Raw genomic sequence first — 25,977 nt, 5'->3', positions numbered from 1 at the left:
CTTAATTTTTTATTTTTTTTTACAATCTTTCTGGCTGCAAACCGAGTCCATTCTTACATCATGGTCCACATTCGAAGCAAATATATGGTTAAGGGGGAGGAGGTTGAAACCTGAGCAGACTCAAAGACTCCCTCCAGATGGCCAACCAATCAGAACAGGCTAGACGGCTCAGAAAGGGTATAAAAACGAGTAAGCCTTTCAACCGCATGAGCCTGTGCTCTTAAGAAAACTGGGACAGCTAACTAGTCTCTACTACAAGTCAGAATAACCAGACAACCACAGACACAAAACAAGCAAGATGAAGGTAGCACTGGCAAATCTGCTATGCATCACAGTCTTGGCGAGCTCCGGGACGAGCTTCCCGATGGAAAGGAGAGGAGCCGCTACTGGAAAAGAGAAGAGAGTTCAGTATGCAGCATGGGATGATGTTAATGTGCTAGCACATGGGTTGCTGCAGCTAGGTCAGGGTCTTAAAGAGCATGTGGACAAGACCAAAGGCCAGGTGAGAGATATCACCATAAAGATGAAGGTCTTCAACGTCACCATATCTGAGCTTGGTAAGCTGACACAACGGCTTCAAGAAGACAGCGAGGCGCTGAAAGCAAAAGCCCAGAGTCTGGAAGAACGTGAGAACCTGCTCCTAAACGTGTCCATGGATCTGCAGCAGAAGACAGAAGAGCTGCTCAAAGACAGGAAGAAGGACCATGAGAGGATGAATAAGCTGGAAGAAAAAGTAGATGGCTTGATGCAAGGAGAGGGGCTAGAAGCTGCCAAAGACAATTACAGCGATGCTCGAACCATTCAGGTAGGTGAAAAAAAAAATCATTTCAGGGTTTAAAGAATGTAAAGCATATTGTCTAGGATTTTAACCTTAGGCTAACAACATATCTGCCTGATATGCATTGTAGTCTTTGGTTGTGCATTTGCATATATTTCTTAAAATCATATTCTAAATACTTCAGTTAACTTATCAATAATTATTTGGTTAGGTTTACGTGGTTTTAAATAAAAACTGCATTTCCAAAAGATCACAAAAGCCACTCATGCAGTGAACCCAAGAGCTGTGTTGTACGTGCAAGGTAGCAGCTGTTCAAACAAAGTGTCATAGCCTTCTGATCTAAGGAAAGTTTGAAGTGTGTTAACCTTCGCCCTTGATATATGTCTCAGCAACAAACAAGCTTAACGGAAACTTAAGTGTTTCATGCGCATGCACACGCGTAGTTTCTCAATGTCTGCAACTTCGCGAGTTAATGTTACTGTAACAAAAAAACAAACCAAAAAATAGCTGTGTATAAGACCGGTTATACTGGAAAATAGGAACTTAATTGTCAACGACTCTATATTGTCGTTGCGGTCTACTGAGGTTAGGAAAATGTCATGTATTGAGTGTAATTAAAGACAGACCGCAAACTATTTCTGATTTCAGTGGATGCTGGAGGCGCAAAATAAGCGCATTGATGATCTAGTCGAGCGCATCAAGCAACAGCAAGAAAAACTGGATAAACAAAATGTTCGCATTCGGACCCTCCAAAACCAGGTAAGAATACTACAAAATAAAATATAACGTAACTATGAAGTAGTGTGATGTCGATATATTAAGTCTATGACTGCAAACTAACCCATAATATTCATGTAGATTCATATGAACAGCGAGCGGTCTTCTCTCAAACGGAAGGAGAATAACGTTCATCTGAACGAGAGCTCTGAACAGCGAGATTCACCTGTTGGTAAGTCAATTCAAATAATACATACACACACACACACACACACACACACACACACACACACACACACACACACACACATATATATATATATATATATATATATATATATTAGTGGAAAAATACACAAAACTTACTAAGACACACAAAATCTATATGCTGGCAAAAAGAAGTCTAATTGTTCCATTCACATGATGAATCTGCCTAATGTCTCTGATAATTCAAATACACACAATAATATAACTGGATCCAAAAAACATACAAGAGGAGGTTTTGCTCTTTATCAAAAACATGCTGACACTTGTGCCACTTTTTTGCTCCTTTTAGTTTTGTTATGTGTAATGTTGAATGAACATGTCCAGTTAGGTAAAAGATCTGGAAAACATATGGAAAATGTCTTATGGAAATAAGACTCAACATTTCAAAAATTTAAGTATGAGATTTTTTGAATATTTTAACACTGTGTGTGAGGGTTGGAAATGGAAACTCCATTTCAAAGCAATGACTGCTTCTAAGTAGGTGAAAGGTGAAGCTAGCAGAAACACATGGGCCAGAACAGTCATCCAAATGATCGCAATAAAGCCTCTCATGGCGAGTTCTGACATCAGTGGGATCCAAAGAATGCTTAAAAAACAGTTTCCCTGGATGCCTTCCAATTGTGTGAGAGTTCATCAGTCTTGGACTGTGTTAACTCAGGGTCACAAGCATGCAGAGATTTGTTTCAAATCTGGCCAAGAGCAAAGGGAGGGCTTATTTTTTTTCAGATATAGTATATCATGTACCTTAGATTAGATTTCCTGGCCGTAATCCACTGAAAATCATGTACCGAGTGCATATTTTTGGACCATGAACTTTATACAGATTTTCCCTGTTGTGTGGTGATCATTCCATTCTGAGATCACCCAGAAAATGTGTAACCTTTACCCTAGATCTGTCAGAGCCAGACTATCCCACTTAGACCCCCCCCCCCCTCACCTCTACTCGCCCACACAGACCACCCCTTTTATTGTAGTCAATGAGAAGTGTGCCAGACTAAAGAAGACCACTTCACTTAAAACCATATGTTTTGATCCTTTTAAATCTGCTGCATTAATTTTTTTTAGTTTAAACAGACAGACAGACAGACAGACAGACAGACAGATAGATAGATAGATGTTTAACAAAATTAAAATTTTAATTTTTTTTATTAATTTTTTTTATTAATTTTTTTTATTGTCAGTTAGTGTAGGGCATCCAATTTTTAACAGGACAGACAGTGGCAAACTTTTTATTTTTTGGGGGGTCGGGGGGTTCTTTTTCTCGCATCTCACACAGTCCCTTGAGGTCCTATGCAATTGCTCCTCAAATAGCAGCAACAGCAGCCTCGGCATTCCCCGATCACTTGCTGCCCATGCGTTGTGATGTCAGCAGTGGAGTGCTGTGCACGTGAAGCAGGCATGGAGGGCTGGACTAAAGGGGGCAGGGGGAAGGAATATTTGTAGCTCTACTGAGGGATGTCTCTGCTTGGGAACTGGGGGAAAGGTCATGTTTACACCCTCTATGCTTCAGCCAGGTCAGAATTCACATGTGAAACTGCCTTTTTTAGGCAGATGTTTGCCACACTTGTTTGAGAAATATATGTCAGTGTGTATAGCATTACACTGAATGCTATTTTGGACCAGTGTGAGATTTGTTTAATAACAACACATCAGATGACTTGGACTATTGCCCTGGAGTTCAAAACAAACTCCCTGTTGGCTTTTGGGTTCTTGGGTGGCACGTCCAAAGTTCTGTGTTTTAGATAAAGTCTAGTTCACCATTAACAATGTGATCAACATTTTACCCTAGACGTGTGAACAATTTCCATTAGTGCCAATTTTAAAATCCCTGTTTGGATACAGGCTTGGGTGAAGGTCATTAGCAGACATCTGAACATTTTTGTGTTGTTTTGGTGTGTTTCAGCTATGGCTTCTGACTGTCATGAGTTGTTCCTGAGGGGTGAGACCACAAGCGGGCTATACACAATCCAGCCAACTGACTCTGAGCCTTTTGAGGTCTTCTGTGAAATGACACCTGGTGAGTGATGCGAACCAAATTGCTGCCGCTTTTATTTGTCCATTTATCTATCTATTAACATACCCTCTTGAAAGAACATCTATGGCATCTTTGTTCATAAACCACATTGGATATCGCCTCCCCATCCCCCAAAGCATCACTCAGAACAGCTTGTAATCCTCTTGTTTTGTGCGTGTATCCACAGAAGGAGGATGGACAGTCATCCAGAGACGCCAAGATGGATCTGTAGACTTCGATCAACTTTGGCAGTCATACCAGACTGGCTTTGGGAGCCTAAATGGTAAGAATCTAGTGTGAACCGACTTCATTTTGCATTTGACCAACAGGCTCTGAGCAAATAGCCACATCTGTCAGTACTCATTGATTAAAGCATAGAGATTGGATTGTAGAGTGGCAGATTAAGGATAGAGGATCAGATCAATCCTGGCTAGAGAGGAATCTCGTATCCCTAATGTCTTTAAATGATTTAATTGCATAGTGACTAAATCTCCTGACCTATTCCTAGACCAGAGTACACTGAGTCTCTTAAATATCACTCTTAAATTTCGCTTTCAGGCGAGTTTTGGCTTGGCCTGGAGAAGATCCATTCTGTGTCCAAGGGTGGCAACTACATCCTCAAGGTGCAGTTCTCTGACTGGCAGGATGGAGCTCAGACCATTAACTACCCTATCCGTCTGAACGGAAAGGAGAGAAACTATTCCTTGCGCATTCTGGGGAGTCCCACCGGGAACCTTGAGAGCTCTCTGTCCACAGAAACGTCTGGAGTGCCCTTCTCCACCCGCGACAAAGACAATGACCAAAAGAATGACCTCAACTGTGCCAAACAGCTATCAGGTAACATCATGATGCCATGGGCCATGGGCCATAAAAAGGTTTTTCTATGCGGTAGATGTTGTTGTTCTAATTGGTTTCATTGTTTTTTTTTTTGCCTTTTCCAGGTGGTTGGTGGTTTAGCAATTGCGGTCGCTCAAACCTGAATGGTAGATATTTTGTTACTCCTGCACCAAAGCAAAGGCACCAAAGAAAGCAAGGGTTGTTCTGGAAGACCTGGCGCGGCCGCTACCACCCACTGAAAACCACCACCATGATGATTGCACCCGCCGAGATCGAGAACAAGTCATAGAGGACCTCTGCTGAGACCCTAACCAATGATATGGGTGGAGAAACCACCATTCGTAACCTGCCAAAATAACTTGTTGGTGCTGTAAAAGTCTAAAGCTCTATTAGGAGTGTCTTTGTTAGAACAGACGCAGTCTGAATCATGAATGTGGTGGACACTCAAATCCCAGTCTGCACAAAAATAGGCTCTTTTAATTAGAACTAAATGTGCCTAGAGCTCTGCAAGCAGCAGCATGTTTTATATGGTGCAGGCCACTGTTAAGGATCTGCTACATGTTTAGACAAATCTGGTAGGGTGAGGTCAAAAGACCTTATGTTTAAGCACCATTGCAAGCACTTTCCAAAGCTAAAAAGCTTGGGGAAGAACTTAACCTTGCCACTAAAATACAGACCAAATAAGCTATATAAGCTTGAGCCAGTACTTTTGAGAATGATAATGTAAAGGCACTGTTTATCTTAAGGCATTATCCACAGACATGCATTAGTAGAACATTTAAAGTTCATTGCCTGTGAATTAATTTCAAGCATCTAAAGGTGGAAGCTATTTTCTAGAACGCACAATACTGTTTTCCAAAAGCTTAAATGATCTGAGACTACTTGTGTATTTTCCTGTTTTGAAATCAAATGAGGAGTTCCTGTGGAGATTCATTTTCTCAGTCACATTGACTGCCTTTTTATGTCTATAGCTGTCACTTCCATGTAAATAAGGGAAATACAAATTTTCTTTGTAGCATTTCCTCTGTATTTTTGCCAACTTTTAAAGTTCATGTTCTGGTTTTCATATTATTTAAATGTTATACAAGCAATCATTATGTATTTCTTTATCGTTCTGCCTATAATTTATGTTTTCCAAAAAGTAAAGCATTTTGCTATTGTTTTTATAAAAGATGTTTGGTCTTGAAGAGACCAATAAAGGCTTAATTTTATTTTAAAAACTGTCAGTGTCAGTGAAGTTCTTGCATTAAACAACAAACGTAATGCAAAGTGAATGACATGTTTAGAATATATGCAGTTCCTTTCAGACCTGAGGGTTAAATGCATCTACATGCTCCTGAGACGGCAGGTGATGCTGGAATGTCCTGACGGTGCTCAAGCTTGCTCAGTGCCCTAGAGACAAGAAACATAGCAACAAATATAATTCAGCAGATGGCTAAAAATATACTTAAAAGTCATGCATACTGTTGAACTGCTGTTACTTCCATTATTAAGAGTCAACTTTTTTTTTTTTTTATTCTGAATTAAAGTAAAAATTACTAAGTCCTTGAATGTTCCCACAGGAGTGATGCCATGGTCTTAACCACACGTGAACCTTACTTAGAGGAAATCAGCTTATTCTTTTGACTTGACTTTAAGTAACTATTTGCATTGGCTTCCGAGTGTCACATTCAATGTTTCACACCTGAGAGAAATTCTTAACGTCCCAAATCGTCACTAATGTGCTTTCAGTTACTTACTCCAGATGAGTTTAGTGTATTTAACAGTCAAATGCTTTTACGGATTAAGAGTTATCGTTGTTATCATTTCATCTGTGATAAGATATTTAGACAAACAGAAACAAACTGAGCTTTCTGACAAGCACACAATGTGTTCAGGGTCTACATGCAAAATCTTGCTTAATAATAATGACAGATGCTTTTGAACTTCACAGGCTTAAAGGCAACAAGATAATGTACTTTATATTGACAAAGACCATATGTCAAGTAGAACTGACATTGTGAAACAAGGTCACAGCATATAGTTCCTTCATGTACAGTGTGTAAGTTATTAAGTGCATTCTAGCCAGCTGAAAACTAGGCCACTACACAAACATAAAGACATGTTTCATTATATAACAGCCATTATGTTTAGCCATTATGGTTCTTAAAGCTTCATTCAAGAGTCATCCTGACCGTTAATACCATTAATGTATTGTTACTGTATTAAGAACCACTGGAGCAGAACATTACCAAGAAAACTGACAGATATTATTCAGTTATATGACAACTTTGATTATCATCATCCTTATGACCACTCAGTACTCACCCTTTGCTGGTTTGTATTTTTATTTAATTTTAAGTCTGTTTTGCATTTCACTAAAAGCCATTGTACAATTTGCTACCAACATCTGATTGAGCAGCATTTAAGATGAAAATATAATATAAATATAAATCAATCAATCCATCAACATTTAAAAAAAAAAAAAAAAAAAAAAAAAAAATATATATATATATATATATATATATATATATATATATATATATATATATATATATTGAAATAATTAAAGCGAAAAGGACATAGGGCTTAGGAACACAAATCATATTTTGATAAATGGCTGAGAGTTTTGAACCATTCAATGGATGCCAATGGTAACCAAAACTGTTTGGCTCTTATTCTTCAAAGTAGCTTCTTATTTTGCGTTCAACAGAAGTGTAAAAAAAAAAAAGGTAATATTTGTATAATATTGTATGTATGGCAGGTTGAGCTTCAGTCTACCTGCTTCAACAGGAGTCATGAAGATAAATCAATCTGGAGTTTGAGGAGGTTAGCGGCGTGTCAACGTGCAACGTAGCATTTCATTAGCAGGAAGACATTCATTTTGACAAGCTCACAGCAGACCTGTTTGAGGAGAGGCACAAGTAAGGAACTATTAGCTCAAATCTCCACATGTGAAGACAAAGTGAAGTTGTAAAAACAAATTGCAACCTCAGGCAGCAAAAACTGGAGCGAACTGGAGAAGCTAGAGAGATCTTGTTAAGCAGCGCCATCTGGCGCAAGCGACCAAAACAAAGTATATTGACAAAGTAGTTTGTAGTTAAATATATTTATAAAAACTCTATTTAGAATTTTTCAACTATTTTACAAGCCCTCTATTACAAGGTAACCCTTATTGAGTGGGTTTAATTTAGGCTACTTCTGTATCCTGTTTTTGTACACCTTTCACAGACCATTTCTTAAAGAGAAAACAACAGCAAAGAGTTAAAATAATTATTGAAGCATATATTTTCTATAAAATAATTAGCTGCTTTATAATAGCCTATACTTGTAACTTGATATTGTGTAGCTCATGCTGTCATTCTCTCTCATTACCAGATGATAGCAGTATTATGTATTTTATGTACAATTTTAGACGAGCTCTTCTCTTTCTCAAATCCAAAGATTACGCTACACCATTAAAGATATTAGCAGTACCTTCTCCAGTATCGGAGTATATACTAAAACATAAATGCTTAGCTGACTCAGCACTGATTGATTATTTTATTGACTTGATCATTGATCCAGGATTGCAAAATAAGCATTTGGTTTAAAAGATTGCAAGTGTTCCTCTTGCACATGACTGAAAATGAAATACTTGCTTGGTTTCATTTTCATGTTTTCGGAGAGCAAATGTCTGTAAAATGAATGAATCCTGACAACAGTAACTGCTGTTCATCATCTTTTATTATGAACCCAGTTTTTAATACATCAATCTAACAAGCTTATTCCATAAGAAAAGTTAAAAACAAGTGTAAAACATACACGGAGCGATGCATTTATGTGACTTATCTAAGCAGACCTAAAATGTCCAATGTCTAGTACAAAGAGTCATTTGGAATGAGAATAAATACGGTGGGGGAGTAAAAACAAAAAAAAAGTAGTGAATCCAGTTCCTAAAATGTTCAGGCTCACAACATTATACTTCAATTTCCTTTCACAATACTATAATCCAAAGAAAACAAGACAAGCTCCAGTTGTTCTGGCTAAGAGAACTGTAAAACATCTGATGAGAATATGAAACACTAATACAAAGATGAACTCTTTAAAACATTACAGATCGCGTGCGTGACAGTAGAGTGTATTATAGAACAAACCACATTCATCTCCTCTAATCAAGTTAGGAAGTATAATATTTATAAGTGTCAAAAGCAGAAAGTACTCAAAAAAAAAAAGTGCTGAAATGAAAGATGAACCCATTTGTGCATGTCAAGAATGTGCTCTCACTTTCCAGCATAAAAACACAATATTAGTGGGGGAGAAAAAAAAAAAATAGGTAAAACAAAAAAGGACCATGTAACTACAGTAAAGGTTTGTCTTCTATAAACCCTCACCATTTTAACTTTGCATCTTTGAACTGTAACAGCAAAAAAAAAAAAAGAAAAAAAAAAAAATTCTCAACTGACAAGAAAGTGATTTTAAACCCCTGAACATGTTCAAATAATGAATCAGGCTCACATAATATTTCTCATACATACTTAATATCAGATTTCTTCACAACAGCTTGATTAAAACTGAAAAAAAAAAAAAAAAAAAAATGAAATTTGGGATTGTGAAAATAACCCCTGTCATACTTGCGTTTAACATTAAAGTATAGATCAGCATTTTTACCAAACATTAAAAAGTACAAAATAAAAACGACAGTAAGCAAATACTAAATATTATAGTGGCTGTGCAAATAAATGACTGTCACTTGAACCATATAAAATACAAGTATCAATACATATAAGACTTAACTGATATGTTGTGTAGGGCTCTCACTTTAAATTAATAAAACAATGTTTATTAAAAAAAAAAAAAAAAAAAACACATGTTTACATTTAAAACATAAGTGATGTTTCATATTGGGTCACTCTCACCACTCTCCAACATTTGGCACGCTCACGGTGGTGTAATGGAATGCTTTGGGTCTTTTGTTTGCAAGGAAGCATCTGCTTGCCATTAGCTTCTTGAGACTCATTGCCTGCAATTGGTTGATTCAGTAATCTTGACCGTCATCCTGGTAACCCTGGTAGCCCTCGTCTTGGTAATCCACGTAGCCAGTGTCAGTTTCTCCGCTTGCGCTGGGTGCACCTTTGGGGCAGTATTTGGCATCATAGATCTGACGGCCAAGCCCGAAATTCTGCCCGCTCTGGTTGGCGCCTTGAGCGAAGCCCATTTGAAGAGACATTGTGGAGTTATCACACTTGTCAGTGCCTAATTTCTGGTCGTAGATGGCACGACGGGTTCCTGGAGCGGTCATACCAGACTATACCAAACAGATTTATATTATTATTCTTGCGTTTGACATTTTGAAATAGCTTATCTATCTATCTATCCTTCTCATAATTTCCAATGTTGTACAACACTCATCTAATTTTTATTAATTTCAGCTTCATTTCAGTTAATGAAAACACAGAATACAAATGAGATGGGCAGAAAATGAGCAATAAAGTTTTGTGTTTGACATGTAATATTTCAATTAGCTTTAAAATTTTGTACTTCATCTTAAATATATTGTATTTTAAGTTTAGTAACCGTTCCAAAACAGTTGTTTTTTTTGTGTTTTTTTTTTTACATTTGTTTTTCAGTTTAACTTTTTAATCTAGTTCATTTCAGGCTAATGTCCAATAAAGTTTGCTTTTTTTAATGATTTTTTTTTTTTTTTATATTTCCATTTAGCTGTAGTTAACTTTTAGTAATTTTGGTTCTTCAAACAATTTACACCAGTTAGTGGCCTAATTTGACCAATTTATGCTTTTCTGAAGTTTAAAAAAAAAAAAAAAAAAAAAAAAAAAAAACACACAACTTAATTTCTCATTTAGCTGTAATTTATTTTTTAGCACTTCAAACATATATTTTACATCAGTTACTGGTCTAATTTCATTAATTTATGCTTTTTAGAAAGAAAAAAAAACTCATCTTTTAATATTTCCATTAAGCTGTAATTTGTTTTTAGCTTTAGTATTTTTTAGTACTTCAAACATACTGTACGTCAGTTAATATTTATATTTCTGCATAATTTCAATGGTTTTAATATCAGTTAATGACACCACTGATCAGATTGATTAAGCAATATCACGGGACACAGGGATGGTAGTACTTACTTGGCTAGCACCCTTATTGGTGCCCATCTGCAGACTGATGGTTGAATGGTCCATTGGTGGTAGAATGTGTGACTTGGGATCATACAGGTGTCTTCTGGTACCATAGGCATTCATTCCAGCTTGACTTGCACATTTATTTGTTCCCATCTATTAAAAGATATGCAAGTGAGCTACAAACATCATGGTACTTTCCAGGTTTAGCCGAATTGGTTTTGCGTTTTGAATGGTAAATAATTGTGACTCATATTCAAATGGGCTTTATATGATCAAACTTGGTCATGTAAAGTTTACTCATACCTGTAATCCAATGACACATTGTCCTGCTTTCATTTTCTCCTCATCAAATGCCCTCTCCTGTCTCTCTGCATACTTCACTCCAATGTCTACACTTGAGTGGATGCCCTTGGTTTTAGCCTGTAAACACAGGGAGAATCTCTAATTACAGACTGAAATATCAGCGTTAGGCTGTTCTCCTGTGAAATTATATGATTCAACAGGGCTTACCATGCCAGCAAGAGCCAGGAGGGTGGTCTGAACCTGTGTCATGTTTCCATTCTCAAACAGATCATTGGCTTCAAAGATATCGTGAGGCTTGAGCCCGTATGTGGTGATCGCTTTAATGAAGTTGGTCAGGTTCTCCAGCTGCAACAGAATAAAATAGCTGAATGCAAACGGACAAAATAACCATCTACAAGAGACGAACAATCCTTTCAGAGATTTAGAAAAACACAAACAACTATGTTAAAAAAAAAGTTCAATGTCAAAACATCAATAGTTCAATGACTCTAACTTTACTAAAGCGTTCAGGAATAAACATTTTAGAGAAGTGGAAATGGTCAGCTCACCTGATGCCAGTTTTGCGATGATTGGTTGATCTTTTTCACTGACCCTGGCCGAAGTTTGTTTATGAGCCTTTAAGGAAACATCAAGACCTCAAGGTTATGTTGTGAAATTACCTTTGAAAAGACATGGTAGGCCACGCTGAAAACCCTGAAACACAAACTTACTCGCAGAGTATGACACCGTTTTTTAACCCTTTCTGAAAGTCATCTCCAATTGAGCGCCCAGTAACGTCCTCGACCCAAATTCGTAACTCTTCCTCTCTCTGCGGGTCATATTTCTGTGCAATCTAATGGGGAAAAAATATGGCATTGATTAATAAAAGAAAGAAGAAAAAAAAAAAACACAATCTGCTTATTTCAATAAGAACATAAGATTTACATTATCATTTCCTCAGTGCACCATGATTTATAAAGCAGCAACATGTAGGTGAATGATATAATTACATTTATGACTTAATATAGTCAAACATCAAAATAAGGAGATCAAAGGCCTAACACCCTAAATCGGTCTTATCTGGCTAACGTATGGACTGCTAACTGATACTAGAGTGCTAAAAATCACATCAACCACTATCAGGAAGAGGACTGTAATCCAGCAGCAGCTTGAGCTTCATTGCGAGCACAAGCTGTGTTTTACAGGCCAGATCACAATGACATATTTGAGCACTGGAGGCAACGCCCCAAGAGTTCTTACATCTTTCTTTGCGGTTTCCGCAACTTCTTTTGCGTTTTACTTGCTTTAACTTGACAGCCAATTGCCATCAAATAATATAGTGCAATATGCATTAAAAGCATGATTGATATTTAACCTTGTATCGCAACACGTGTGTTACGTTAACACTACATGACGCTTAGGAAACATTTGTTGATACACTTTAGAAATATCAGAATAAGACGGAGCGATTTCTATTTCTGTTTTAACGAATATTTTTAAACTAGTTTGTTAATTATTCCACGTACCTTGCTTTTCACTTCCGCTGAAAACCCGTATGCTGGACCTCTGTTGAACTGCGAAGACATTGTGTAATCTACAAGAGCAGCCAAAGTTGCAAAACAGATTGTCGTGAACCGAAAAAAGGACTTCGGATTAAGTCTGATAGTTTTGTCTGCTTTACTTTTTTAGCTCAAGTAGATCCAGAACTTCACTTCGGTTATCTCGCCACCAATGAGAACGCGCGCTCAATGCAGACTCCGCCTCCTTTTCCCTTCTTGGCCTTGATTGAAAAACTCCATATATGGCACTGAAGTACCAAATTCCTTTACAAATGGGAGTATCCCTGTGTCCATCCTGGTATTCCAAACTCGCGTGAGCTGAGGAATGAGTCAAGTCTGGGAATAAGGCAGGCTACTGAATGATGTCACTAGCATTCATAAAATATTTCTCTGAAATGCTGAGGAAGCAATGCAAGACTTGAATACGGAACTTGGCCATCCAAGATGTAGATAAGTTTGTTTCTTCATCAAAACAGAAATTCAGCATTACATCACTTGCTCAAAAGTGAATCTTCTGAGTGAGAGTGCAAACTAGCTGAAAAAAAAATCACAATAATCCACAACACAGGTCAATCCATCAGTAAATGTTCTGTGAGGTGAAAACTGTTTGTATAAATACAAATACTCCATTAAATAATTTTAACTTTAAACCATCACTTCTGGCTGAAACACCAGTCTATTTAACTTAATAAGGCTTCCCCACGTAGAAAAGTCCATCCCTTGACGGCCATCTCATCAAACTCTAACTGACATAAGACTGAAATGTAACTGATTACTTGTGGATTATTGTGATGCTTCATTGCTGAGTATGTGCATTGGTGAGTAAGGGATGTAATGCTACAACCCAAATTCCAGAGGAATTGACACTCTGTAAAAATGCAATAAAATCAAGAATCTGTGATTTGTTTATTCTCTACTACTAACCCTTTTATTTAACTGACAAACGTTCAAAGAAAACATTTCCAAAGTTTTCACTGACCAACATAAATTTATTTTGTAAATATGAACAAATTTTAATATTGATGGCTGCAACACATTCCAAAAAAGTTGGGACAGAGGCAAAATAAAAGTGAACAGGTTACAGAATATCCACTTAAAACTAGCTTGAAATGGTTCACAGTAAGCACAGGTGAATTTGTAATGGGTCAAGGTATCATGTTTGGGTATAAAAGAAGCATCTTAGCCTGGATCATGGCTCTTCACTTTGTGCCAAATTTCAGTGTCAAACAAATCAAAAATCACATTTCGCAATGCAAAATTTAGGTCTTTCACCAACTACCACATGTAATATTGTGAAAAAGATTCATGGAATCCTGAGAAATCACAGTACATGTTTGGCAAGGCAGGAAACCTCAGGTGAAAGTGCTTGACCTTTGAGCCCTCACTGCATAAGAAATCGTTGTGCTGCAGTCTTAAAAACAGCCAAATGGGCTCAGGAGTACTTCAGAAAACTGCTGTCTGTTGCTGCATCAAGAAATGCAACTTGAAACTCTCGGTCTAGGAGAAAGCAATACATCAATTTGATGCTGCTGGGTTCTCTGGGCCAGAGCTCATCTCAGATAGTCAAAAAACAGTGGAAAGGTGTGCTGTACTCAAATGAAACCACATTTCAGCTTTTGGGAAAATGGATTTTGAGTTCTCAGTCTCAAAGACCAAAGGGAACATCCAGACTTTCATCAGTGACAGAAGCAAACGTCTGTAATGGTATATGAGTGTATCAGTGCAAACAGCATGGGTGACTTGCATATGTTAGCATTGACATGGAGACATCATATGATAGGAGTTGTACAGATAAATATCCTGCCATCAAGATAATGTCTTTGGCTATTAGATCAAGACGATGCCAGCTCTCATTCTGCATGTGCTACAACAGAGTATGTGCTTGACTGACCTGTCTGCAGTCCAGATCTGACTCCTATTGAAAATGTATGACCAGTCATGAAAAGGAGAATCAGATAACGACAATCAGACTGCTGAGCATCTTAAGCCTTGTTTCAAGAGAGACTGGACAAAAATGTTGCTTGCAAAACTTTAACAATCTGTATCCTTAATTTCCACACAATGAAACATTGCAATTAAAAGGAAAGTTGATGTGACAGTGTTAAACGTGCCTCTGTCCCAACCTTTTTTGGAATGTGTTGCAGCCACCAAAATCAACATTTGTTCATATTTACAAAATACATTTGTTGGTCAGTGAAAACTTTGGAAATGTTTCTTTGTACTTTTGTCAATTAAACAAAAGTTAAAGAGAATGAACAAATCACAGATTCTTGATTTTATTGGATTTTTACAAAACGTCCCAACTTCTCTGGAATTGGAGTTGTAAATTTCTCATTTTCAGCTTTTTCGTGGTGCTAAATTCCTTATTCTAAAATTAGAATGATAATTAGTGATCTTTGGTATAAAATCTAGTGTGTAAAAGGCCACTCAAACAATGCCTTTTTACAATGTCACATCATGCACAAAATGCTGAAAGATGCACAAGCTTAACAGACAAACGTGTCCGTTTTTCACAGCAAACATATGTTCTATGTGAACCCAAAATTTCTGTTGGGTTCAGCAGAAGAAAGTAAACCAGTCAGGTTTGGAATGACATGAGGGTAAACGAAAGAATTTTCATTTTGGGTGAACTATCCATTTAAGACAAGGTTAAGTAAGTGTGTAAACGCAACACCTTATGGTTAGCTTCATTAAAAAGGGGGTTTCCATGACACACCATTCAAGCAAATTATAACACTCAAATAGCACCTTGCATAGGGAACACAACAGTTTGTTTACTGTTGATTGATTTAGCACTACAAATCATTTCCTGAAAACGAAACAATACCATTAAATTACATATTTTCTACTCATGAACATGTCAAGTCATGTAGGTTTGGGACAAGTAACCTTGATGGAAGAAAGGGTACCATGATGCAAAGAGGTTTGATCATTTTATTTTTTCGAACAAACGAGTGATGTTAAACACTGAACAAATATACTGATCATAAATGATCAAAGAAGTCTCTCCTCTAGTTTTAAATTGCAAATTATATTTGCAATACCCTAACCAAGTGTTGAGCTCTTAGATGGCCTTTGCCTCAAAAACAATGCATATCCCTGGAATATCTGACATGGTCTTAAGAAAACATATGCTGTACTTTTGAAACCAAGTGAAGCTAGAGGAAGCCTTTCCAAACTTTTTCCATCAAAGGCACATCGGTAGGACGAAGGTAGCAGAGCACACAGTGTTTGCAAGTCGGCAGCAAATTGGTTTCACCCCTTCACAAGACGCTCGTCTTCAAAACAATGGCAAGGCAGAAAAAATAATATTGAATAAAAAAAGAAAAGAAAAACCTACGATCAATGATGTCAAACTGAAAACATTGAATGAATAATAGCACCACAACCTATAAATCTAGGTCTATAGATGCCGGTGAACAGCAACACAAATGATTGGGTCTTCCATTCAAAATGCTTTGATTCCTCCCAAATTAATTACATTCACACTTAAAAAAAAATAAAGACTTAGAAAGGTTTTACATGGATTGCAAGAACTATGTACAGACAAGCAGGATAACGTGCATATTTATTGACACATTTATAGCACAATGCGCCCATATGAGGAAAAAAAAAGACCACATGGCAGATGCCAAGAGGTGTTCCTTCTGTACCTCCTAAACAAATCTAAATGCCATACATTCACTAAGGCTCTTCAGATAAGAAAGTCATTGTTGAATGGTTTCAGTAAGGCAAACAATATCTAAAAGGAATGGTAACAAGTATATTTCCAGCATATTAACGTTTTCTTGCTTTCCTGTCCTCACAGTATGAAGATGAAAAGTAGCACCCTCTGTGGCCATCCGCTGCATTTTCTTCTAGCACATGAATACTTTCTCTTTTTCGACATATTTATCCATATTTTTCTTTTTACAATTATCTAGGCAAACAGATTTGTTTAAAATATTGTTTTATTTAACAGATCTAAAAATAGATTGCCTTTCTCTCATATGAAAATCACATTTAAATAAATCGAGAAAGAAATGTTAAGCGAGAAATGACGGAATGGAATGTCGGTATCTACATCAATTAGCACACGTACGTGAGAGCCGATGTGGGAAACAAATGTATTTATATATGCCTCATGTACATCACAAATAAGGGGACAAATGTGTGATGCGAACAGAAAAGCCTCAAACATATCTGCACATCTTGTGGATAAGCTTCTGCTAGAAAAAAAAAATATGGAAACCAAAAATTGTCAAATAAATAGATGAATACATGATAAGAAACTTTTATAATTTATTCTGTGTCACATAAAGCTTTTTGTAACTGCCAAAAAATGTTCTCGACTTGCTTTTAAACACATCTGTACTGCTCAATGCTTGCTCAGACCCTCCTGTTCACACATTGTGCAAGAACTGGCCCAGTGAAATCCCTGCGAGCCATTGTTTACAACCCTTGTTTGCAAATTCTTGTTGGTAGCAGCACATTACAAACAGGACGCCACTTCAGCTCCTTCTTGTGGAAAACTGATCTCGGAACAACCGCTGTTGGTTCGTTCTTTACACCTGTAAGATGAACCTAGTACAGAGTGACGAGGAGAGTCCCTTCGATCTCCTTCGACTCACAGTGGGAACATTGAAAACTTTTCCAAGCCCTGTTCTCTCAGTCTAGGCAAACATATGGCAGGATGTTCAATTTACTCTCATCGCCGTGAGGATCCAACGATATACACTCTGTCCAATCAAACCAGGCTCCCTTGGTGTCATAACAACCGTTCACACCTGGCCAGTGTTCGTTGTGTATTCTGAGAAGGTCCTCGTTCATTACGTCCCGAGTCACCCCGGGCAGTTCCATCGGGGAGCTGCTCGGTACTAAAGCGTGCGTTTCCCGGAACTCTTTGACGTCGTGTTCCTCTCGCTTCAAATATTCAGTCATGAAAAAGTGTGCCCCATGGGTCTGTGCTCCAGAGGATGTGAGAACGTTGCTCTGAAGGTTAAGGTATGACTGGATGATTTCATTTCTGGACAGCTCTTTCCAGTTTGTCTGTTGAAAGGGGTTGGGAACTGACGTAGGGGTGTTTTGCTGTGGCATCTCAGTCCTCACCGAAGGCTCTGCGATTGGCGGGCCTTGGCACTCTACATCATGGTGGGATTCTTTTGGAGTGAGGGGCTTAATCTGTCCGGTCACCGGGTCGAACGTCAACCTACGCTCTTTTAACCGCACAGGTTTGGTCCTGTCCTCCGAGGACTGCCCCTGAAGATTTACTGTGTAGTCTCTGGGTCTGTATTTCTTCCGCTTTTTGCCTTCTGAGTTGGAGGTCGCTCCCTCCCGCTCACTCTTGATCTCTGTGCCCTCCAAGCTGTGTGTGGTGAGCGGGGAGTTGGAAAGCGGCTCCAGTGTTGCAGTGCTGTGTGGGGGCTGGGAGAGTCTACCTGTCGATCTGTACAAGTGCATTGAGCCTTCCAGCCCCACAGATGACGGACCGTCGCTGATGCACACCTGGGCCGGCGACGTTAAAGGCTGCAGCGTGGGCAAAGGAGAGGGCACTTGGGCTGAATTCTGAGCCGGGCTCAAGAGAGTCCCTTTTGGTGCATATGTTGAAGACCTCTTGGCCATCGTATCTTGCATTACACTGCGTGGACTCGAAGAGTACCGAGGGCTTTTGGGCTGATGCTGCCCGCCTCCGTCCATTCTCGCGTGCTGCTGTAACACTGACGTTTTGAGTAAGGAGGAAGTGCTAGGTAGTTTGGTAAGCCCCGGAGAGCTCGGATGAGGCTTCACAGCGTTGACAGGGATTTTGTTGTGCCTGTCATTCTCAAGGTGTTCCATGCGGATTCTGTCAGAAGGTACATCGTCATCTTTATCCGGGAGAGTCTCTGGGCTCCCCCTAATTCCATTTAAAGGTGGGGAAGAGGAATACATTGGCTCGTAAAGGGACGTCTTTGTTATTTTGGCTGGCAGATGTGGACTATCCCTTTGCTCCCCCCGCCGTTTTCGGCTGGTGGATTTCTCTGCCTTTGGGGAGTAAGTGTTATGGATGTCATTTCTGGATTTGAGCTCAGGAGCGACTTTGCTCGGAGGGGGGACCGCTGGAGGCGTGTCTGTCCGGCAGGGGTGAGAACCACCATTGGCAGAACCTGGGACATTTGAGGCTCCTCTTGCCGGAGGGTCACTTTGGCCGGGCTCGATCAGCTTCTGCCAGTTCCGGAGGAGTTTCTTGGCACGTTTGGCAAGGTCCTCATCCTTTGTTTTCTTTCTCACATCATTAATCAGCTTTCCCAAGCGGGTTTCCTGCATTGGAAAGGATACATCAGATAAAAGTCTTCATAAAAAAAATGTTTCTCTCAAACTAATACCATGCAGTGTTAACGAAGAGTAATGAAGGATGAGATATTATCTGGCTCTTAAATATGACATTTTCAGGTCCAAACACTAGATCCCAGCAACAAAACAACAAATGGTGCTAATACATAATCATGGTGTTCTTTATACTACCAAAAAATCATTATTCTAACCTTTATTTCCATAAAATCTCAGTAAGCCAGGGATTTATCTTTTCTGAATTGTTAAAATATTGTTGTCTGGAAAAAAGTGAGCTGTAAACAGTGTACACCATGTCCTTAAAAGGAAAATAAACACTCTTGAAATATAGTAGCGACTTGGACCCGAAAAGAGTATTTGACGTCATATCTTAAGCAGACTAATATTATATTATTGGTGATCAGTGCACATTTTTACCAACCTCAAGTGCTTCTTTGGTGATAGGATATTTCTCCAAATTGGTAATAACATCAAGAACTGCAACCATGTTACAGATCTGTTCAGGAAGACAAGACAATTTATCATATAAATCAGATATGACAAAACAAAATGTTGTGTAAGATAAGGTACAGAAGAATCTTGGAATCATGTTCTTAAGGCCGGCAGTAGGCCCAGGCGATGAAACCGTATCGATATTCATTGACCTTCTTGGATATTGATATAAAGCCCATGAGATGCGCCTAATTGTCTCCCGAGGCCACTGGAGGGTGCAATGAGCAAAATAATGAAGCACGTTTAAAGAATACTCCACCCCAAAATGAACATTGTCATTAATCACTTACCCCCATGTCGTTCCAAACCCGTAAAAGCTTCATTCGTCTTCAGAAATCAATTTACGATATTTTGGACAAAAACCGGGAGGCTTGTGACTGTCCCATATACTGCTAGGTAAGTTACACTGTCAAGGTCCAGAAAAGTATGAAAGACGTCATCAGAATAGTCCATCTGCCATCTGTTTTTAACAATTTCTCTTCTCTGTTTCTCTCCACATCATCGTAGCGCAAGTCAATGGGACAGAAGCCTCACAGTTTTCATCCAAAATATCGTAAATTGAGTTCTGAAGACGCATTAAGCTTTTATGGCTTTTGAAGAAACATGGGGGTAAGTGATTAATGACAAAATTTTCATTTTGGGGTGGAGTATTCTTTAAATGTGCTGCATTATTTTGCTCATTGCGCCCTACAGTGGCCTCGGGAGACAATTAGACGTATAAAATAAAGATAGAAAATACAAAACATTAGAAATTACGTTTAATTTTTATTTTGTGTTGGACTGTTAAAACAAAAACTTTGTTGTTTGTCTCAAATTGTGTTATAAAAATACAGTGGCTAAATAAAAAAAAAGGTTATAAAAATATGTCAATTTTTGATACCGAACGATATGAAACATATCATTGATACTTTCTTACTATATCGTCCAGCCCTAGCAGGAGTGTTCAAACTCAAGACTGGATTACACTTCATAAACTTTGCTAGACATTCTCTCTAATGTACTGGCAAATCTGGCAAAGTCAATGCTAGTTGCTGAAAGTCAGCCTCCAGATTTTGACATTTCACAGAAAATGACGATGAGCACAGTCTTTTTAGCACCAGACAATGACTCCTTCCAGTCAGGCTATATCAAACGATTTATATTTTAAGATTTTAGAACATTTTATGTCACCTAGCGTCTCCTAGCAATGAGGTGCATGTTTCTGCATGAATTTCAGAATGATGCACAGTCGTTTAGACCGCATTTACATTAGGCTTTATGGTTCATGTCCCCGAATTCCGATTTTTCCTCCCATGTGGCACAGGTTGTGGAATTTGGTCCATAAGCAGGAAAAAGCACAAGGATTCCAATATTTCTCAGACTGGTTTCAGGCCTCATTCATATGTTTGTAAAATTGTCATTTTGTAAGAAATTCTAACAAATACATTTTTGTGGCCCATTAATATGTCATGGCAGATCACTGTATTGCCTCAGTTCAAGCAGCACGTGGACAGATCGTCTTTTCATATTTACTTATAAAGCGTGAAATAAACATGAATGAACATCAGAACTTATTTTATTTCAACCGCAGAAAGGCGTCAATACTAGGGCTGCACAATTAATCAAATGCGACTATTATGTGCATCTTGTCAGTAAAGCTAGTTCTGTGATCAGTAGTAAATCTCCATCACGTTTTTAGACAGATCAGCATTTACTACAGAGACACAGTTCACTGACAAGCTATGCAAAACTGCATTCATAAATCACAGACCTATTTAATCGCGCGATTATGAAAGCTTTTTGAACAGTGAACTGTAGCCATTTAGTAAATGCTGTTCCATCTGAAAGCACATGAAAATACTATATTTAATAACATGTTTTTATTCCAAACTGACTTCATAACATCAGTCGAGTTTTGTCTGATTTGTTTGTTGGAGAAAATGGTGGATTCAGCATTATGATTGGTCAGATCGCTTGTCAATCAAGCTCTTTGCAAAGGGCCTACTGGGCTGGTTTTGCATACCTTGCAACCTATCAGTACATCTACCCTGGGATGTTTTGCCAATGGTTTAATGTAAAAGCAGATCTCTGATATGGGTCACTTTTAAAAGATGCAAGCTAATCGTCAAAAAAAATCAGACAGTCAACAAATCGAAAAAGAACTGGAGTGCAAATACACCCAATTTTTTATGTAAGCATTTACAAAGTCAGCACATGTATGATTTCTAGGGATTTAAAAAATATTTAGTAATTTTGTAAAAAATAAAATAAAAAGTGTAGTGTATTCCAGACTTTAGCTATAAAGATTATCACTTGAAGATGCTCATTGTCTCCAATATAAAGAAATGAAATAAAAAAAACACACTGACACTTGCCAATCAAAATTATGTCTCCACACTCTTTTGTTAGACATGAAATATTAAAACAGAACCAATGTACTATAGCTTATCAGTAACAATATGGCGCGACATACACAGCACCTTTCTTTTAGAGTGAGTTTTGAAGAAGTCTGAACAACTTTTAATCTGTGGAAGAAAGCAGAAACTGTTCATGAACAATTCAATCAATAGACAACAGGTTTACTCTCTATTTACTCCAGATCAGCATTCTGATCCTCCTGACCTTAACCTACTAATTTAACCCCAAGAAACTAGTAACAAAAAAAAGAAAAATCGACATCCATAGCCAAACAACTCCCAAGAGAATACATATATAATCCAAATTTGAAGTAAATGCAATCAAAAATCATGTACGCCGACCAGTGTTTACTTACCATAAAATCTCCAGTGAATGCAAACTCACTAAAACCCTAAAGTTGGGAATATTTATTGCAACTGCAATTACACGGATTGATTATTTCCCTCAAGCTCCTGGTTTATATGACGAGTTGTTAGTCTAGTAAAACATTCAATGTGGCTGTCACATTTTCCAGGCAGCCAGCAGGTTAGCTGTAGTCAGGTCTGCGTGCCCAGTTAGCACAGCAACGTAGCCGGAACAACTACCAGCGTTGTGCTCAGGTTACTTCACACACACACACACACACACACATTCACAAACAACCAGGACAGCCAACACCACAAATACATGACTGTTTGAAGGCATAGACAGAGCTTTAATCTCTCTTGGTGATTCAAAATCAAGCTAACTCACTACTCCCAGCATGGAATCAAATGCTAGCGCTTTGCTAATGCCACTGTTGTCAGTTAACCACATACACCGAGCTCATATTACCCAAGATATGCCGTGTATAAGCAGGAAACAACAGACAATGTTCACTGGCGGCATTAGATATACTGCTAAATTTACAAAAGGAGCCGATAATTATATAAATCTGCTCCAAAGCTCAATAGCTGATAGCTTGACATGAAGCAGCTAGCGAGCTTCCCACAACATGTCATCGGTGTCTGATAGCAACATGTACCTTAAATCTAGGTGGATGCTTTTAAAAAAGCTCTTAGTGTATGATAATGTTTGAAAAGCAGGGTTATCTCGCAGCTGTCGGGTGTTCCGTTAGCGCAGCGCGGGGTAAATGTGTCTCCGTCAGTTAGCGGACTGCTAACGGGAGTTCCACATCTGTTCTGCCGCACACTCAGACGCTCGACGCGGCGCGAAATAAGGCTCTAACTGTGTCGTGTCTGGGAAAAGTCAGCTTTGGTCAGCAGGAGAGCGAGCGGGTTACTCACATTGCTCTGGCTATCGATGGCCTGCAGCAGCCGGTCTCTCATCTGCTGCGGGGTTGCGGAGGCCGTTGTCATTGCCTGCTCGGTGCGAATTGGCCGACGGGGGAAAAATCCACCGGATTCAAGGGCTTAATGGACTGCAGGAACTCACAGACCTCTCGGGAGGACTGAGAAGTGGCGGAACCACATGTTTCTGATGTGATTGTTGGCTTGAGAAATGGTTTGTGTGTGCGTGTTCAGTTGGGAGATTAAGGTTCGACGGTTGTCGTGTCTCTCCGCCTCATTTCGTCGAGCGCTCTCACTGATCTCATGAACTCCACTGGATCAAAACCTCGGGCCCGCTGCATTATGGGAGAGCGCGACGCCGCGTGACGTCATCACGCTGGTTCAAATCAACTCAGCAGACAAACAATAAAGATGCAGAACACAGACGGTTATTAGAACATGACAACCAACACAGTAACTACTGTTGTTTTTCTGAAATTTGAAAGTTTTCTATATTAAATATTTGCACATGATATAAACAGCACTATGATAAATATCCATAATACACAATGAAGATGTTACAAATTATACAAACCATAAATAAACATTTTAGGTTCTAGACAAAAACTAAAAATATAAAAAAAAGGAAAAGAGGAAAAAGATGGCACTTCACTAAGCCATCAACATATTTAAGAATATCAATTTTCTAATAGCCTTCTAATATCTAGGAAACATTTGTATTGCTGTCAATTCTAAAATAAAAAACTATGCAAAGACAGACCATTTATTTTATGTATACTTAACTTTCCCTAATAATATACTACAAATAAACGTTTTTGTATCCTACAGCTATTAAAAAAAACAAACAATAAAACACTTGCAGTTGTTTTTCTCTTTATTTAACTGTTGTAGAAAATAGATTAATAAAGAGAAAAACAACTGCAAGTGTTTTATTGTTTTGTTTTTTTACAAACCTAACTTCTCTATTTGAATGTCTCTCAGCTCAGAGGAAAATCATATAAACAAATATGCTTTTAAACATTTTTATTCAATTCAATAAACAAATATTAATGCAAAGGTACAAAGACTTAAGCTTCCACACAGAAAAATACAGTAAGGACAAAATCATTTAAGCTTAACACTTTGTTTAAAATAAGTAGAACACTTACAAAGCCCACAATGTTTTATATTCTTTTTTTAAATCATTTTGTTTTCTATTTTCCATAGAAAACATAGTAATAGGAACATATTTTCCTTTTGTTTTAAAGGGTCAGATAAACCAAACCACAAAGCTGCAGAGCTATGTTCCTGAAAGCTAGGTTTGCATATTTGGTGAGTAGAGTTATGTCTTGTTGCAAAAAATTGGACTAACGTCTGGACTTTTCAGTCAAATGTATGTGCAACATCTGAATTATCATACTTTGAAAAAATAGAAATTAGCTGCCTTTGTATAGATATGAACCACCAAGACAGTTCACTATCATTAAATGCACATACTGTAGAGTATTTGAAAGTTTTAAAATATGTATGCATTTCAGTTCCACTGGGTTGTATTATCAAGTTGTCTCTTTAGCACTAACTTTTTTTTTTTTTTACATAAAGGAAAAAAAATAATACAAAACCACTTCAGCAAAAATTCTATTTCCAGTTGCAAACGTTTTAGTAATGCACTAGCAGAGAGTTCAGATATACTCTAAGCTTGATAACTGTGAAAAAGCAGGACATCACATTGAGACTTGCGGGTATTTTAATATTCAGTACCATGCAGGAAAAGTTCACCCAATATAAAGCAGGTTTTCAGTGTTAAAGGCTGAAGACATATAGAGTCTCATGTAAATGGTTGGCCCTGGGAGAGATTATACATCAAGGTACATAACTGCTTCATTTCTAAATATGCTTGTCCTAAAATACCAAAGAAAATTCTTACCGTTGGTCAACAAAGACACTAGGTAGTCTCTGTGGCAAACTAACAATTTAACAAGAGCATCTTTATATTGAAGACATAACAGTAGCAGATTTTTTGTAAAAAAAAAAATACAAACAACAAACTTTGGCTTTTTTCAATGGCTTGTCAATTATAGAGAAAGTATACATGTATAGTATACAAGCAAACTTTCTGCACTATTCTTTTTCTGGCCCTATGAACTGGGCATTTTGGCAAATGAATGATGTACAAATTAATAAAAACTAATTATGAGTAGGGCTCATCTTAAAAAAAAAATATATAGATTTTTTTTTAAATAGGTTAAAGACGCTTAAAAACCTACTGGCACAATTAAAAATAAGCATTTGCACAATTAAAAACATTATTGTTTGGGACAAAAATTAAGTATTTTAAATTTAAAGTGTTTTCAATAGTGCGAATTACAGAATACTCAGCATATTTTATATTTTGGTTCATATCCGGCTATTAAATAGGATATCTTCAGATTTCAGATCAAAATAATTTTTACCTTTTTTTTTTTTTTTTTTTTTTTTTACACATCGCTTTTCAACTGTATCCTGCAAAATAAAGATATCTCATTAGGACACTTGTGAAAATATTTCTGAATGCAAAGAAAACTGGCCAAGTCAGATATTTGGAAATCTAGGAACTGATTGGATGAAGCAACCACTGCAAAGAAACCACAAAACTACAACACACTGCCGCAAACAGACCTTGAGCATGTGAAGACAACTTTTACAGTACTTAAACATCAAACACAAAATAAAAGAATATCATCCAGAAACAAATAGTTCTACTGCAAATACTACAAAAAGACATAAGAGGATATTATTTCACAAAGCTTCAACAAGGTTCAGTGTACAGAGGCTGAAAAGCAAAACTGCATGTACATTTGAAACAGGGATTCTTTTATGATTTGGCTAGAAGTGTGAGCACACTTGATAATGAACACAGATCTGTGTGTTTAAACCATGAGTTTGAGGAAAGTATGAAACCCCTGAACGAGGGACAGTATAGTGTCCACTTAAAGCATTTTAA

General features: G+C 37.8%; 3 protein-coding genes across 4 annotated transcripts; 1 reads left to right on the top strand and 2 right to left on the bottom strand.

Annotated features, from left to right (window-relative positions):
* The first annotated feature begins 222 nt into the window (after window positions 1–222).
* LOC132096532 (angiopoietin-related protein 4-like) lies at window positions 223–5,833 on the top strand. 2 transcript variants are annotated; one of them, XM_059501953.1, is made up of 7 exons: window positions 223–805; window positions 1,427–1,537; window positions 1,637–1,727; window positions 3,666–3,779; window positions 3,964–4,059; window positions 4,335–4,613; window positions 4,718–5,833. In XM_059501953.1, the coding sequence occupies exons 1-7, from the start codon at window positions 299–301 to the stop codon at window positions 4,900–4,902; spliced, it is 1,383 nt and encodes a 460-aa protein (XP_059357936.1). In that variant the 5' UTR covers window positions 223–298; the 3' UTR covers window positions 4,903–5,833. The 2 variants fall into 2 exon arrangements, with proteins under 2 accessions (XP_059357936.1, XP_059357937.1); XM_059501954.1 differs by having other exon boundaries at window positions 1,427–1,546; window positions 1,649–1,727.
* A 3,219-nt stretch (window positions 5,834–9,052) lies between these two features.
* LOC132096531 (calponin-2-like) lies at window positions 9,053–12,683 on the bottom strand. Its single transcript, XM_059501951.1, has 7 exons — window positions 12,520–12,683; window positions 11,725–11,846; window positions 11,563–11,629; window positions 11,222–11,359; window positions 11,015–11,131; window positions 10,718–10,864; window positions 9,053–9,879 (listed from the first exon to the last, which is right to left on the bottom strand). Exons 1-7 carry the CDS (start codon window positions 12,577–12,579, stop codon window positions 9,610–9,612), a joined length of 921 nt encoding a protein of 306 aa, XP_059357934.1. The 5' UTR covers window positions 12,580–12,683; the 3' UTR covers window positions 9,053–9,609.
* A 4,133-nt stretch (window positions 12,684–16,816) lies between these two features.
* On the bottom strand, window positions 16,817–23,380 carry LOC132096530 (mediator of RNA polymerase II transcription subunit 26). The gene is made up of 3 exons (XM_059501950.1): window positions 23,013–23,380; window positions 19,280–19,354; window positions 16,817–18,828 (listed from the first exon to the last, which is right to left on the bottom strand). The coding sequence occupies exons 1-3, from the start codon at window positions 23,082–23,084 to the stop codon at window positions 17,200–17,202; spliced, it is 1,776 nt and encodes a 591-aa protein (XP_059357933.1). The 5' UTR covers window positions 23,085–23,380; the 3' UTR covers window positions 16,817–17,199.
* Between the last annotated feature and the right edge of the window lie 2,597 nt (window positions 23,381–25,977).

This window comes from Carassius carassius, chromosome 20 (assembly GCF_963082965.1).
Source record: "Carassius carassius chromosome 20, fCarCar2.1, whole genome shotgun sequence".
Classification (NCBI taxonomy): domain Eukaryota; kingdom Metazoa; phylum Chordata; class Actinopteri; order Cypriniformes; family Cyprinidae; genus Carassius; species Carassius carassius.
The sequence above is the reverse complement of the archived record's forward strand: the minus strand, read 5'-3'. Positions and strand labels throughout refer to the sequence as shown.

Coding starts and splice junctions, on each gene's coding strand:
- LOC132096532 (XM_059501953.1), top strand. CDS start 299: ATGAAGGTAGCACTGGCAAATCTGCTATGCATCACAGTCTTGGCGAGC. Junction 1,538..1,636: donor TTCGGACCCTCCAAAACCAG/GTAAGAATACTA, acceptor ATATTCATGTAG/ATTCATATGAACAGCGAGCG. Junction 4,614..4,717: donor CTGTGCCAAACAGCTATCAG/GTAACATCATGA, acceptor TGCCTTTTCCAG/GTGGTTGGTGGTTTAGCAAT.
- LOC132096530 (XM_059501950.1), bottom strand. CDS start 23,084: ATGACAACGGCCTCCGCAACCCCGCAGCAGATGAGAGACCGGCTGCTG. Junction 19,355..23,012: donor CCATCGATAGCCAGAGCAAT/GTGAGTAACCCG, acceptor CTTCCTGAACAG/ATCTGTAACATGGTTGCAGT. Junction 18,829..19,279: donor TCACCAAAGAAGCACTTGAG/GTTGGTAAAAAT, acceptor TTTCCAATGCAG/GAAACCCGCTTGGGAAAGCT.
- LOC132096531 (XM_059501951.1), bottom strand. CDS start 12,579: ATGTCTTCGCAGTTCAACAGAGGTCCAGCATACGGGTTTTCAGCGGAA. Junction 10,865..11,014: donor AATGTGTCATTGGATTACAG/GTATGAGTAAAC, acceptor ATCTTTTAATAG/ATGGGAACAAATAAATGTGC. Junction 9,880..10,717: donor CCAATAAGGGTGCTAGCCAA/GTAAGTACTACC, acceptor TGTTTGGTATAG/TCTGGTATGACCGCTCCAGG.